The sequence below is a fragment of the Mus caroli genome, unplaced genomic scaffold, assembly GCF_978045245.1.
Source record: "Mus caroli unplaced genomic scaffold, Mus_caroli_1 scaffold_8, whole genome shotgun sequence".
NCBI lineage: Eukaryota > Metazoa > Chordata > Mammalia > Rodentia > Muridae > Mus > Mus caroli.
The window spans coordinates 116215449-116230334 of record NW_028227263.1 but is presented as its reverse complement, the minus strand read 5'-3'; the positions used below and the strand labels follow the sequence as shown (position 1 = coordinate 116230334).

The 14886-nt window shown below is 48.0% G+C and overlaps 1 protein-coding gene across 2 annotated transcripts in view; it reads right to left on the bottom strand.

The window, feature by feature from the left end:
• Actn4 (actinin alpha 4) overlaps positions 1 to 7489 on the bottom strand; it is a 69651-nt gene extending 62162 nt beyond the window's left edge. For both annotated transcript variants that reach the window (XM_021168443.3, XM_029479199.2), the window contains exon 1: positions 7190 to 7489. In XM_021168443.3, the coding sequence (XP_021024102.1) occupies positions 7190 to 7354 (165 nt within the window). In that variant the 5' untranslated portion in view covers positions 7355 to 7489. The remainder of the gene's footprint in view (positions 1 to 7189) is intronic.
• Between the last annotated feature and the right edge of the window lie 7397 nt (positions 7490 to 14886).

The following is a 14886-nucleotide window of genomic DNA, read 5'->3' as shown; positions in this document are numbered from 1 at the left end:
CTACTGGTATTCCAGCACCCCATTCAGTCATTGCGACACCATCACAAGGATATTTCCCAAGATGACTGCACAATGTTCCTCAGGGCAGTAACAGCCACTTCCAACTACTACTTCCCTATGTCCATGGTTCCACTACAAGACAAAGAATCTGTTCTGCTCCGATATTTAGAAGAAAAACATTTTGGTAAGTCAGTCCTAACTCCACAGGAGAGCACCAGTTTTCCTTTTAGACAGGAAAGCCTGATGCTTTATTCATGGCAGTGCCCACCCAGGCTTCCAGCATGTAAGTCTAAGAAAACTGAGCCTTGGAGAGAATCTATGTGTCGAGCAAGTGACAGTGCACACTTTTATATTTACAATATAGTCTGGAGTGGTACTGTGGACCTGTGATCCTAGCACTCAGAAAGCAAATGCAGGAGTTTGAAGCCCTCCTGGTTTAAATCAGAGCCTATCCCAAAAAAGAGAAACAGAAAACAAAAATGGGAGGGGGGCTGAGCAAGGATGAATCAAGTATCATCCAATCCTGAGCAAATCTCGTGGGACATTCAAGGGACTGAGTACCCCTGGGTGAGTCACTGCTCTGCTCACTTCCGGACATGTTCCTAGGGTCAGATGAGTGTGGCAGGCACTAGGGATGTTCCTCCACAGACCCTCTGTAGAGCCACAAAGCAATTTGTCCCTTCAAGTCAGTCACCAGTTAACCTGGTGATTTCAGAAGTCAGAAGTCTCTTGTCACATGGGTCTTCAATCTGGTGGCAGCATGCACCACCCCTCTGAACAAAGGAAGCTGGCCTTAGGCCAGCACCTTTGGCAGGAATAGGACCCCACTGGAACTTAACATTCTTTCGTCCTCCATGAATTTATTTTTACAGTTTCCTTTTATGTATAGCCAGGGAAACCAAATCTGTCAAGCACCATACAGATCTCCCCTTTTTTAAAAAAGGCTTTTAGTGTCAGGCATGGTGGTGCACACCTTTAATCCCAGGACTCAGGAGGCAGAGGCAGGTGGATCTCTGTGAATTCCTGCCCATCTGGGGCTGCGTAGTTAGACCCTGTCTCAAAAAAATTAGAAGTGTTCTGTGTAGCCCAGGCTGGCTTAAGCTCAGCAGCCGCTGAGGATGATTTCCACCTTTCTCCCTCCGCCTCCCAAGTACTGGGACCGCAGGCCTGCAGTTTTCAGTTTGTTTTTAAAACCTAAAAAACTTCAAGTCGACTTAAAGATATTTATTAAGTACATAAGGTAAACATGAGTATGAAAGAGTTTAGGAGACTGAGTAAATGCAGAGCCTATCTGGGTCAGTTTCTTCATACACACATGCATGTTACCTAACCATTGGTTGGGGGTAGGCGGTTGGGAGAGGTCATTGCAAGAATAAAGGAGCAAGTACAACGGGCAAACACCAAGCCCCAGTAAGATCAGCCCACAGCTTTTCGGGTAACATTTCAATACATCATAGCTAAGAAAATGGCTACTAGCCTCCCCAGTAACTGTGGCTCAAAGTAGCTCCTGAGGACTTTCTGTGGGCAATCTGCTATGTACAAGAGAGAAGGATGTGGGGAGGAAAAAACCACGACCAAAAGAAGCATAGCATCAAGATAAATGTTTCAGAGACTTTATAGTCCAGGCAGACTGCTCCTGGACTAAAATCCCCAAGCACTCAGGTTTGTTCATCTATACAGAAATGCTGCTTTCTGCCAGACGGCCCATCCCTGTCAGATGGTTTGGGCCACCTCATCTTTAAAAAGAGGCTACAACTGAAAATAGTTGTTTCTCTTTAATTCAATGACATTAGACTCCAGGTATCTGGGCAACAGACTAAAATGTTACTCATGAATCTTCTTCAGGTGTTAAGAACTGTTCTGTCACTTTCAGATACTCTGTAACAAATGCCGACACCTACATTGCAACATTGTAACCACGCTTCCTTGTAACTGGTCTTTGATGTTTTAACCTAACTAAAAGGACTCTAATCTTGAGCTCTCAAACTACCCAGTATAAAGGCTTCTTTCACTGGTCCAGGAAAGATGTTTTTTGTATCTGCTTTCATCTCCCCTTTAATAGGTCAGAGTCTCAGTTACCTTGGCCACTGAACTGCCAACTTGCTATATCACTAGCCTCTTATTTCCATGAGAAAAGGAGAGAGAAAAAGTGTTAACAAAGTAACACGAGTGTTTTTGTTATTCTGTAAAACTAAACACATAAATAAAGGCAACAGAAGGAAACTGAAGGAAGGGAGCTGAATGCTGAGAACAGAGACATAAAGAGCAAAGGAAATAAGGATAAGCAGGTGAACACTCAGCAAGAACATGCGAGCAGGGCTGAGAGATCAGCATCTTGATATTTGGGCTATTCAGAAAACCTGAGTGAAGACTACAGCAAACAGCTGTTGGCTCATTTTCTCCCCCTCAAGATACCAGCAAGGCAATTAAAAAAGAAAGAAAGAAAGAAAGAAAGAAAGAAAGAAAGAAAGAAAGAAAGAAAGAAAGAAAGAAAGAAAGAAAGAAAGAAGGGAAAGAAAAGAAAAAAGAAAGAAAAGATCTGGTCAAAGGCTTGTGCTACGTCCAGCACACTATAAATCAGTATGGCAAAAGCCTAGAGTGTTCATCTCAACAGCCTCAAATTCCTTGGGCATTCCCAAATTGAAGCTTTTTTGGCTCCCTCCTCCTAGCTGTCATCTACTAGACAGCACTGCCAGATAACCTGTACTACGCACTCACTCAACTCTGGAAAGGCTGCTGCTGTCTGGCCCAAGTCAGCCATAAGCCAAGTGCATGCTGAAATGGCAGAACTCTCCTTACCTGCCTGTTAGGGTTAGACTAGGAATTCAAGACTAGGCCCGCGGGCGGGATAATGAAGTGAATATGCTAAGTGTCAGGATACATTTTAATTGACCTCCCTGCTAGTTTCTCTCTTGGATAGGAAGACAGTATCACACCCTCACTTCCTGGTGGGCTTTTTGTTGCTGTCTTTTATTTAAGAGAGGGTTTTACTAAACAACCTTAATAGGCCTTCAACACTATGTAAAAACCCTAACTAGCCCTTGAACTTGAGGATTTATAATCCTCCTGACTCTGTCTCTAGTGAGCTGATATTACAAATGTGTGCCACCATGCTTAGCTAGAGTCTTACTAAGTAACCTAGGCTGGCCTCTAATTCTCAGTGATCCTCCTGACTCAGAATACCAAATGCTGGAATTACAAGCCAAATCCTGGGTCATCCATTTTTTTGTTTTTTGTTTTTTTCCCACTAACACTTTCACCCAACTTTCCCCACAAGGCCAAGCAATTGGCTGCCATTAAATGAAAACTTTTAGCATGACTTTCATTCAACTAGAGGATGAGTCAGTTCCTGCCGCCCAAGAAATCACCCAGTTGGTTTCAGAAGCTGGAACCAAAGAGGGCGTTTTAAAAGGTAAAAGGCAACCCTCCGCCCCCAACACACACCCGGGACTGCCCAGGATTAGGTGAAGTGGTAGATGCCACTCCAGGGCCACAGCCAGATCACAGCTCTCACGTGTGAAGAGACCTTATCCTCCCGGCAACTTGTCACTTCTTTTTCTTGCTTTTTGAAATAAAGGTCTCCCCATATTTGCTCATGCTGGCAGGCCCCTGAACTTGAGATTTGCCTGACTCAAGATCTTGAGTCCTGGTCTTCCAGGAGAACACCACACATTTTCCAGGAGGGTGGGTGGAACAGGATACTGGCAGCTGAGGTGTTTCCTCCTCTCTTCTCCCAAGAGAGCACACACACAGTATATACTCACCCAGCTCATATACTTATCTTGTTTCCAGAGGACAACCCAGTTTGGCTACTTTTTTTTTTTTTTGTAAGTATGTTATTTAATTTTGAAAGCTGCTAAGGAGCTGTTAGTCTTAGCCAGCTCCTTAGAGGGGAGCAATTAAGAGTAATGGAGCAAAATACCAGATGGCTACTTTGGGGCCTTCATCATCAGTCCAAAAGAAAAATGGGGGTGGAGGAGGGGAAGAAAAAAAAAAAGAAAAAGAAAAATAGGGGTGGGGGGAGGAATGGCTTACAGAAAATCAAAACACTATCAGAGCTTTCAAATAATTAACTCACATTTAATACTGCCTGAGCCAAAGGTCAGGGTCTAAACTCAGGTCTGCAAACAATGGCGTGCCAATGAACACTCAAGCTCAGAACAAGGCATTTCCTCTTGCTGTGGGATCTTTGGGGGTAACTCTCACCCTTCCACAAGAGATGTTACAGAAGTCACTTTAGGAAAGTGCTCTTCAGTCACACGATCCTAAGGGTTAGGTCTGACTGACTAGCACTTGGATGGGACAAACTAGAGAAGGGAACTAGGACTCTTAATTGCTCAAGAATTTGTTCACAGGCCTGTAGTTCCATGCTACTCGGGGAGGCTAAAGCACGTGGATCACCTGAGCCCAGGACTCTGGAAAACCTGAACATAAACCCAGACTAAAACGACACAACAATAATTTTTGAAAACTAGCTCAGTCCCCTGTCCTCCCACAATGTGCAAGGCTGCCCTGTGAAACACCTGCTGCATAACTTCCTTATGGATAATGTCTTGGGTATGCATAGGGGTGCCTAGAATTTACAGTGAAGGGCTTTCAGGTAAGAGACAGACTCTTGACTTGAGCCAACCCCTGCTTCAGCTGTTCTGGCCACAGAATTTGAGTGTGTGAACAGGTACAGACGAGACTGTCACGCTCCCTGTGGTGGGAGTTATCTATATGCCTTGGAGAGGCAAGAAAGGCCTGTCACTCACATTTACAAAAGTTGCTCTGGAACATGGGATAAGGCCCAGTCATAAAACAAGAAAGAAAAGTCCTAGAGATCCTGTGCTGAGAGATCTTGTAAGAGAGATACAAAGCACTGGCCGGTATATTCCTTTCATAACTCCTAACCCCACGGCACCAGAGATCTTAGCTATGCAGAACAGGGTGGAGAGGTGAAGCAATACTTTTCCCCTAAAGAACAGCTAAGTGTAAATATTTGCTGGAGTAGGTTATAAAGCAAGCATACTAGAGCAGGGCCTTTTCAGAGCCGCTGAAGCAACGTTAGAGAACACTGTGAGCCATCCTGTTCTCAACCTTTCCTGGTTGGGAAGGAAGGGAACCAGGAAGGAGCAGGGGAAAGTGACACAGGCAGCCATGGGGATTCTGGTGAGTCCTGGTTCTGCCTAGGGTCTGAATGCACACCAACCTCACCACCCTAAAGAGAGGGGTAAAAAAAAAGGAGGCACCAGAGGTTGGCATTTGTGAAAGGAGGGTGGCCCCTACTCCAGTTATCTAAGGAAGGGGGGGGGGAGGCAGCACTGCACTGCTCCCTAAACATTAGAAAAGAAAGATCCAAGACATTCTCAAAGCTGATGCTGTGACCTGTTCGTTTCCTTCCAACTTTCCAAGTCTTTTGGCAACTTTCAACCTTTTCCTCTCATGGCCTCAGACAATAAATAATTGTTGAGATCCAGACTAGATCTCCCCTGCCTTCCAAAATGCACTCATTCTCCAGCTACCATTCCTCAGCTATTTTACACACCATCCTTACACCACTGCGGACTTCCACCCCTCTAGTGACTGCAGACAGCATACAAGCTGACAGTCCGACTGAGCCAAGGTCCCACCTCAGGCTTTCCAGGCACTGCAGCTTCTTCCACCATTGACCCTCCAGACTGGGTGACTGGACCCAGCCATATAGCAACTTCCCTGCCCCCCCCGGGGGGGGGCGTCTGGGAAATGTCACCAAACCGGCTCTCTTCCACACCCTCAGGGCCCCGCTCCCAACTCCCAAAGTCCCAACTCCACGCACATCCCGTCTGCAGTCACCAAAAGCACATTTCTGATCGCCCTGAGAGCAAGGGTCTTGTCCTAAAGTCACAGTGCCCATCAGTAAGTTACAAATCTGGAAAGTCTCAACCTCTAGAAAGCATGAAGTAGCTTCTACCTTCAATTTTAATTTCCCACTCTCCTCACACTCTTGCGAACCATCCCCCACATTCTCACCCACTCAACACACCCTTCTTTAGCTCTTCCTGCATACACTCACAACCTCTCTCCCATCACTCGGAGCTTCCCTCTCAACCACCCAACACATCTCCACCCCTGGCCTCCTACTCTGACCTCCACTCCATACTGTGGCTTCCCTTTAGCATCGCCCCCACACTCCTAAATACCATCAGGAAATACTATTTTGTACCCCTTCACCTACCCTCCCCATCAAAAGACACTACTCTCCCAGAACACTCATTTCTTCCTCACTCAATTAACCCCCCCCCTTTCTTCCTCGAGGCCTTTCTAATCAGACTTCCATTTTCCCAAACTAACCCCGTCCCATTAGCCTCCATCCCTGCTCCTACTGTCTTCTACTATTCTCACTCTCGAACTATTTCCCCGTGAGCCTGGAACCTTAACTCTTTCACCACCTCTCCCTCCTTCAAAGCACGCACACTCTTTTGGGTCTCCCCATCAATTCTAATTACGCCCCTATCCTTTTCTTTATACAGCAAGGCACCCTCAATAAATCTCACCCTCCTCACACAAACATCTGTTTTGTTCCTAGGCCTTTAACTTCTGTCCTGAACACCTACCTTCTCAGACCCCTAGTCCCATCAGACCATCTTAACACCTACTCACCACACACCCCAAGCCCATGCAGACCCCCCTCCCTGTCTCAGGATTCCACAATCCTCTCCTTAGTGCCCCCTTTTTACCTTCCCTGATTCTTCATCTCTTCTAGAACCACCCCCCAACACACACACACACACACACACACACACACACACACGAAGGCTTCCCGCAACTCCAAATCTCTTCTTCAGACTCTCTGCACTCCAGACTATCTCCTCCATACTAGGATTCCCAAACCGCCAAACACTATCCAGGCTCACCAAATCCCTTCCTGGACCCCATTGCTTGCCTGGGCCCCATTAATGCTTCCTCTGATCCAACAATCTCGCCTTAAAACCTAGTTCCATTGCAACCTTCCGAATCATCATCTCGTTTGTTCCAGTTCCCTGTGTCTCCTACCTGGCCGCCACTTCCCCCCTCCCCCTCCAGATTCCCAATTGCTTCCTTAAGCTCTGTAATCCCTCTCCCGGACTCCAAACCCGTTCCCGGACCCGCCAATTGTCTCCCAGGACCCTCCTCCAGGCCTCCCCGCCACGCGCAGGACGCCATCCAGCCCGGGTCACGGGCCGCGCACCTTGCGCTGCTGCTTCTCCCAGGCCGGGTCCAACAGCAGGTCCCGGTCCCAGTCATCCTCCTGGGCCATGTAGTCGCCCATGCTTCCGCCGCCACCCGCGCCATTGCCGCCGCCGCTGCTCGGGCCGTACTGGTACGCCTGGTTCGCTGCGTGGTAGTCCACCATTCCGCCGCCTTTCGCTAGCCCGCCAGCCGGTCCGCTACCGCCTCAGCTCCCGCCCCTGTGCCGGAGGCTCCGACTCGGCCGCCGCTTCAGCAGCTTTCAGCCCGCCCAAGACTGACGCCTGCGCAGTTCACTTGCCGCGCCTGCGCACTGCGCTGCCGCCGCCGCCCTCCCGCGCGCGCGCACATGAGGAGGCCCGGGGCGATCGGCGCAGGCGCAGAACGCACCTCCGGCTGCCCGCCCAGCGTGGGAGCCCAGGCGCTTCTAGCGGGAACGCGCGCGTCACCCCGTGTGGGCGGGGCTCAAGTCATGAATGATTCATAAGGCGGGGCTGGTCATCCGGCTTTAACCTGTTTCGGGGTGGAATGTGTTCCCATTCAGCCATTCAGACATAATCAAGATTTATTTGGCTGCCTGCTATGTGTGAGACCGTGTTTTCTGCCTTGGCATTAAAGAAGTCAGGAAAAGTCCCCACCCATTCGAAACTACTGTAAACCTTGCTCGATGGAACGTGGGGTCTCTGTTCTCAGGCCGCAGAGACTGAAAGACAGATAGCATGTTGGAGCTTGGGTTACACAGGAAGACCAGTCTTAAATTAAATAAATAATCGAGCTTAAAACTGGGCATGGTGGGCCGGACAGTGTTGGCGCACGCCTTTAATCCCAGCACTTGGGAGGAGAGGCAGGTGGATTTCTGAGTTCGAGGCCAGCCTGGTCTACAGGGTGAGTTCCAGGACAGCCAGGGCTCCACAGAGAAACCCTGTCTCGAAACAAACAAATAACTGGGCATGCTGACACATACCTTAGATCCCAACTGGAGGTGTGGACAGGAGGATTCAAGGCCAGACTTATGTAGTACACAGCGAGTTTGAATCTAGTGTGGGCTACATGAGGACCCAGTCTTTTTTTTTTTTTTTTTTTTTGGTTTTTTCGAGACAGGGTTTCTCTGTATAGTCCTGGCTGTCCTGGAACTCACTTTGTAGACCAGGCTGGCCTCGAACTCAGAAATCCGCCTGCCTCTGCCTCCCGAGTGCTGGGATCAAAGGCGTGCGCCACTACGCCCGGCTGAGGACCCAGTCTTAAAAGAAGAAAAGAAACTCTAGAATGGGCTGGATTTGTAAAGTCTTCTGGGAAAAGGGAAAAGGTAGATATTTAAAGAAACTCTTTCAAAGATACATCGAGTTAGATTCGACTGGGATAGCTAGTTAGCGGGGAAGGCAAGGGATCCTTTTGGACTTGTCTATCTTCATTCACTCTGCAAATACTGTGCACCTACTACGTGCAGCCACTTTCCAACTACAGACAGCATGGTAAGCCAGGTCAATTATCAAACGACTAATTTTGTAGGAGAGATGGGCAACAATAAGAATCATGGAAACCAGGCATGGTGGTGTATTAATCCCAGCACTCAGGAGGCAAAAGCAGGCAGAGCTCTGAGTTTGAGGCCAGCCCGGATAGAGAGTGAGTTCTAGGACAGCCAGAAAAAACCCTGTCTCAGAGGGGGAAAGGGGGAGGAGGGTAGGTAGAGGAGAAAAGAAACACACATGGAATAATAATAGTGCCTCATTGACAGCCATCTGATAACCAGAGGGGCCATCTCCATCTTGAAAGGTGACTTCCTGCTTCCAGCTGCTCAGGAAACCTTAATCCTCCCTTAACAGGGCTTCTTACAAAGAGGCAGTCAGCAGCCACCACTCCAAGCTTTCTTCCTGCCACCCCCACTCTTCTGCCTCCAGCCCCAGTTTGTTACTGTCCCTTGGGTTTGATTTCTTTGAAATTTACATGTATTTATTGTGTGGGTCAGGGGTGCCCATGTCACATGTGCTGGTCAGAGCTCTTCTGTGCTTCTACCACCTGGGGTCCTAGGGTCCAACTCAGGTTGACCAGCTCGGCTGCAAACTCCTTAACAACTGAAGCATTTGGAGCTGTTGGTTTGGCTTTGTTTGAAACAGGGCCTGAGCCGGGCATGGTGGCCCATGCCTTTAGTCCCAGCACTCGGGAGGCAGAGGCAGGCGGATTTCTGAGTTCGAGGCCAGCCTGGTCTACAAAGTGAGTGCCAGGACAGCCAGGGCTACACAGAGAAACCCTGTCTCGAAAAACCAAAAAAAAAAAAAAAAAAACAGGGCCTGTAGCCCAGGCGGGCCACTAATTCACAGTGTAGCAGATGACCTTTGGCCACTAACCCACCTCCTGCCCTGCCTGGTGTGGAAATCAAAGAGCCTTCCATAGCCTTAGCAGAGCGCTGCTGGGTCAGACGCCTGAATCAGACCACAGCCCTCCCTGCTCTCCTGTGCTTCCCCACACTTAGAAGTCAGAAAGCCTGGACGGGCTGCTGGGGTTGCTTTTGCCTGGTCTAGACCCGCCCTTCCTTAGTAATTAAAAATTTTTTCATTAGCTAAAACTCAGTGTGATGACAGGTAAGGTACTGGTGGTCAAGGCTGAGAACCATAATTCACTCCTTCAGACGACACATAAGGTGGAAGAACCATCCCCCAGAAGTTGTCCTGACATCCACAGATGCCCTTTTACAAAAAGAAACATGCCGGGCATGGTGGTGAATCCTTTAATTCCAGCACTTGGGAGGCAGAGGCAGGCGGATTTCTGAGTTCGAGGCCAGCCTGGTCTCCAGAGTGAGTTCCAGGACAGCCAGGGCTCCACAGAGAAACCCTGTCTCGAAAAACCAAAAAAAAAGAAAGAAAGAAAGAAAGAAAGAAAGAAAGAAAGAAAGAAAGAAAGAAAGAAACATGATGATACTAAATATGTAAAAAAAAAAATTGTACAAAAGGAATGGGGTTCTGTCAGATCCAAAAGAAACTCAGGACAAATGGCTAGCTAAGGTGCTTCCTAGCCCGCGGAGGGCACGTGGGCCTCTAGGCTCAGTGAGTGCCTACAACTCCTCTCCATGTTCCTCATTCCTATCACCCTGCTTCTCAGCACGTTCTTGGCCCTCTTGGATCTTGGTTACCTCCTTCACTGTCTACTCTCTGCTTGCTTGCTTGCTTGCTCTCTCTCTCTCTCTCTCTCTTTCTCCTCTCTTGCTCTCCTCCCCCACCCCTCCTTTCACGGTCTGGTTCCGTCTACTAATCATGTTTAATCTACTACTTTCCCTGCTCTAGACTCTTCCAGATGCCTCCGGCTGTACTCTCCCTCCTAGGTACAATAAAAACCTGCCCTGGTGGCACATGCCTTTCATTCCAGCACTAGGGACTCAGAGACAGGCAGATCTCTGTGGTGAGTTCAAGGCCAGCCTGGTGTACAGAGTGAGTTACGAAATAGCCAAGGCTGTACGGAGAAATCCTGTCTCCAAAAAAAAAAAATTAAAACCTTTCCCCTCAACCATACCTTGAACCTATCATATCCCCATTCCATTCGGTTTCATTATGACATTTCACAATGCATGTCCTATACTTTGATAATCATATCCAGCCATTACCCTCCTGTTCTGCCTTTCACTAATCCCCTCCCAGGTAATTCCCTTCCCTCTTCTCAGCAAGTATTGTTCCCCTTCCACCCCTGGGATCTAGGGTTAGACCTTCAGGCTAAGCTTCATGGCCTGATACCCTCTTTTCTTTTTTCTTTTTTTCTTTTTTAATTAGGTACTTTCTTCATTTACATTTCCAGTGCTATCCCAAAAGTCCCCCATACCCTCTCACCCCACTCCCCTACCCACCCACTCCCACTTCTTGGCCCTGGTGTTCCCCTATACTGAGGCATATAAAGTTTGCATGACCAATGGGCCTCTCTTTCCACTGATGGCTGACTAGGCCATTTTCTGATACATAATGCAGCTAGAGACACAAGCTGGGGGGGGGGGGGGTACTGGTTAGTTCATAATGTTGTTCCACCTATAGGGTTGCAGATCTCTTTAGCTCCTTGGGTACTTTCTCTAGCTCCTCCATTGGGGGCCGTGTGATCCATCCAATAACTGACTGTGAGCATCCACTTCTGTGTTTGCTAGGCCCCGGCATAGCCTCACAAGAGACAGCTATATCTGGGTCCTTTCAGCAAAATCTTGCTAGTGTATGCAATGGTGTCAGCGTTTGGAGGCTGATTATGGGATGGATCTCCAGATATGGCAGTCTCTAGATGGTCCATCCTTTTGTTTCAGCTCCAAACTTTGTCTCTGTAACTCCTTCCATGGGTGTTTTGTTCCCAATTCTAAGAAGGGGCAAAGTGTCCACACTTTGGTCTTCGATCTTCTTGAGTTTCATAAATTGTATCTTATATCTTGGGTATTCTAAGTATCTGGGCTAATATCCACTTATCAGTGAGTACATATCATGTGAGTTCTTCTGTGATTGGGTTACCTCACTCAGGATGATGCCCTCCAGGTCCATCCATTTGCCTAGGAATTTCATAAATTCATTCTTTTTAATAGCTGAGTAGTACTCCATTGTGTAAATGTACCACATTTTCTGTATCCATTCCTCTGTTGAAGGACATCTGGGTTCTTTCCAGCTTCTGGCTATTATAAATAAGGCTGCTATGAACATAGTGGAGCATGTGTCCTTCTTACAGGTTGGAACATCTTCTGGATATATGCCCAGGAGTGGTATTGCGGGATCCTCCAGTAGTACTATGTCCAATTTTCTGAGGAACTGCCAGACTGATTTCCAGAGTGGTTGTACAAGCTTGCAATCCCACCAACAATGGAGGAGTGTTCCTCTTTCTCCACATCCTCACCAGCATCTGCTGTCACCTGAATTTTTGATCTTAGCCATTCTGACAGGTGTGAGGTGGAATCTTAGGGTTGTTTTGATTTGCATTTCCCTGATGATTAAGGATGCTGAACATTTTTTCAGGTGCTTCTCAGCCATTCGGTATTCCTCAGGTGAGAATTCTTTGTTAAGCTCTGCACCCCATTTTTAATGGGGTTATTTGATTTTTTTGGAGTCCACCTTCTTGAGTTCTTTATATATATTGGATATTAGTCCCCTATCTGATTGATACCCTCTTTTCTCATGGAATTTTGTTTTGTTTTCCTCTGAACTGGAGATTAAAATTACGGCCCACCAGGCAAGCTCTCTACACTTTTCTTGAGTTTGTATTTTGAGGCAGTTTCACTAAGCTGCCCTCACTGGCTCCGGACTTGTGATGCTCCAGTTGCAGCCTCCCAAGGTTGGTGGGGATTATACTCCATTTATCTTCCTCCCTCCCTCCCTCCTACCCCCCTTTCGTGTGTGTGTGTGGGGGGGGGGCTTGTCTGGCAGTCTGGAAACTCACTCTGCAGACCAGGCTGGCCTTGAATTCAGAGATCCGCCTGCCTCTGCCTCCCAAGGCGTGGTTTAGGATTAAAAAGGCGTGGTTTAGGAAAAATCCTTTAATCCACGTGCTAGGATTAAAGGCGTGCGCCACCACAGCTCCGCTCCAAGTATTTTCTTCCAAGTGGAAATTTAATGGAAATTTTATTCTTTATGCCAGCATAGCCTTTAAAATAGAAGACTATATTTAGTAAAACAATGAAAGTCCTGGGCTTTCCGCCAGACCCAGAAGGTCCCCCACATCTGCGTCCCTGCATCCCTCTCAGCTCACCTGCCACTCTCTCCCTTGCTTGCTGGCCTCCTTGCTGCTCCTGCCACCTGTCCAAATGATCCTAAGCCTCCAAGGCTTTTGCAGTGCTGTCTGTCTGTGGCTTTATTCACACATTCCTCATGTCCATGACGCAGCCTCTGGTTCTGCAGGCCTCTGCTCCTTCAGGAGCCAGTTCCTGATCACTTTATATAAAGTTACATCCTGGGTTAGAAGGGTGGGAGGTGTTTTGTTGGAGTTCACCAGTGAGGGATGGGGGTGCACCTCAGTGGCAGAGCACATGCCTGGAATCCAGTAGTGAGGGTTTCAGAGCCTGGCTCAGTCAGTGGGAGAAGGCTTAACTAGAATCCAGCAGTGAGGCTCTGGGGGTGTGGCCTATTGAAAGAATGCTTGCCTAACCCCAGGTTCTTAGGTTCTGTTCCGTCCAGGTCCAGACAAAGACTGTCTCCTGAGCCTTTTTCAAAATACTTTTCACCGTTTAACATTGTTGATTCATTGCGGCTCTAGGTCCTGTCTGTCTCCTCCCCCAAAATAGCAACCCAACCCCCAAGGGAGGGGAGGGGGGCCTTTCCTTCAAGATTCTGCTCTAGCCCTGGCCCTGAAGCAGTGGCTGCTGGGCGGGGGACACTTACCAAACCCTAAGGGAAGGAGTGAGTAGCCTCAAAACCACAAGCAGAGCCAGGTGTGGGGACTCAAGCCTGTAGCCCCAGCACTTGGGAGGGGAGGAAGGGGCGTGAGGAGGTAGTTCAAGGTCAAGGTCAGCCTGGGCTATGCGGAGGAGAGTTTGTTTAACAAAACTATGAACAAGAAAAACCAAAAATGCCGGGCAGTGGCGGCGCACGCCTTTAATCCCAGCACTTGGGAGGCAGAGGCAGGCGGATTTCTGAGTTCGAGGCCAGCCTGGTCTACAAAGTGAGTTCCAGAACAGCCAGGGCTATACAGAGAAACCCTGTCTCGAAAAACCAAAAAAAAAAAAAAAAGAAAGAAAGAAAAGTAAAGAAAAAAAAAAGAAAAACCCAAAACCCTGCTGCAGTTGGGGGGCGGGGGGGGGGGTTGGGTGGCTCAGCAGGTAGACACTTAATGTCAAGTCTCAGGGTTTCTTTCTTTTTTTCTTTCTTTTTCTTTTCTTTCTTTCTTTTTTTTTTTTTTTTTTTTTTTTGGTTTTTCAAGACAGGGTTTCTCTGTATGGCCTCAAACTCAGAAATCCACCTGTCTCTGCCTCCCGAGTGCTGGGATTAAAGGCGTGCACTAGCACTGCCTGGCCAAGATTTACTTACTATTATAAATAAGCACACTGTAGGTGTCTTCAGACTCACCAGAAGAGAGCATCAGATCTCATTATTGCAGGACCTTCGGAAGAGCAGTCAATGCTCTTAACCGCCTAACCATTTCTCTAGCCCATCAGCCTGCTTTCTTATAGAACTCAGGACCACCTGCCCAGGGATGGCACCATCTATAATGGGCTGGCCCCTCATTGAGCATGCCAGCTGTATGTGGTGCCACCTGCCTTTAATCCCAGAACTCTGGAGGCAGAGGCAAATGGATCTCTTAGGTCCAGGCCAACCTGGTCTACAAATTCCAGGATAGCCAGGGCTTGTTACACAGAGGAACCCTGTCTTGAAAAACCAAAAAAAAAAAAAAAAAAAAGAAAGCCTTACAGGCCTGCCTACAACCTGATTTATAGAGACATTTTCCTAATTGAGGCTCCCTCCTCTCAGACGACTCCAGTTTGTGTCAAGTTGACATAAAACTAAATGTCTAACACATCTAATGGCCTGTTTGGTCTCCAGAGCCTACACAGTGGAAGGAGAGAACTGATTCCCGCAAGTCATCCTCTGACCGCCTCCCCCCCCTCGTGTTCTCTCTCTCTCTCTCTCTCTCTCTCTCTCTCTCTCTCTCATACACACACACACACACACACACAGAGGCATGCACAAATAAATACATTTTAAAAATATTTCATTTTGGGCTGGTGAGATGGCTCAGTGGGTAAGAGCACCCGACTGC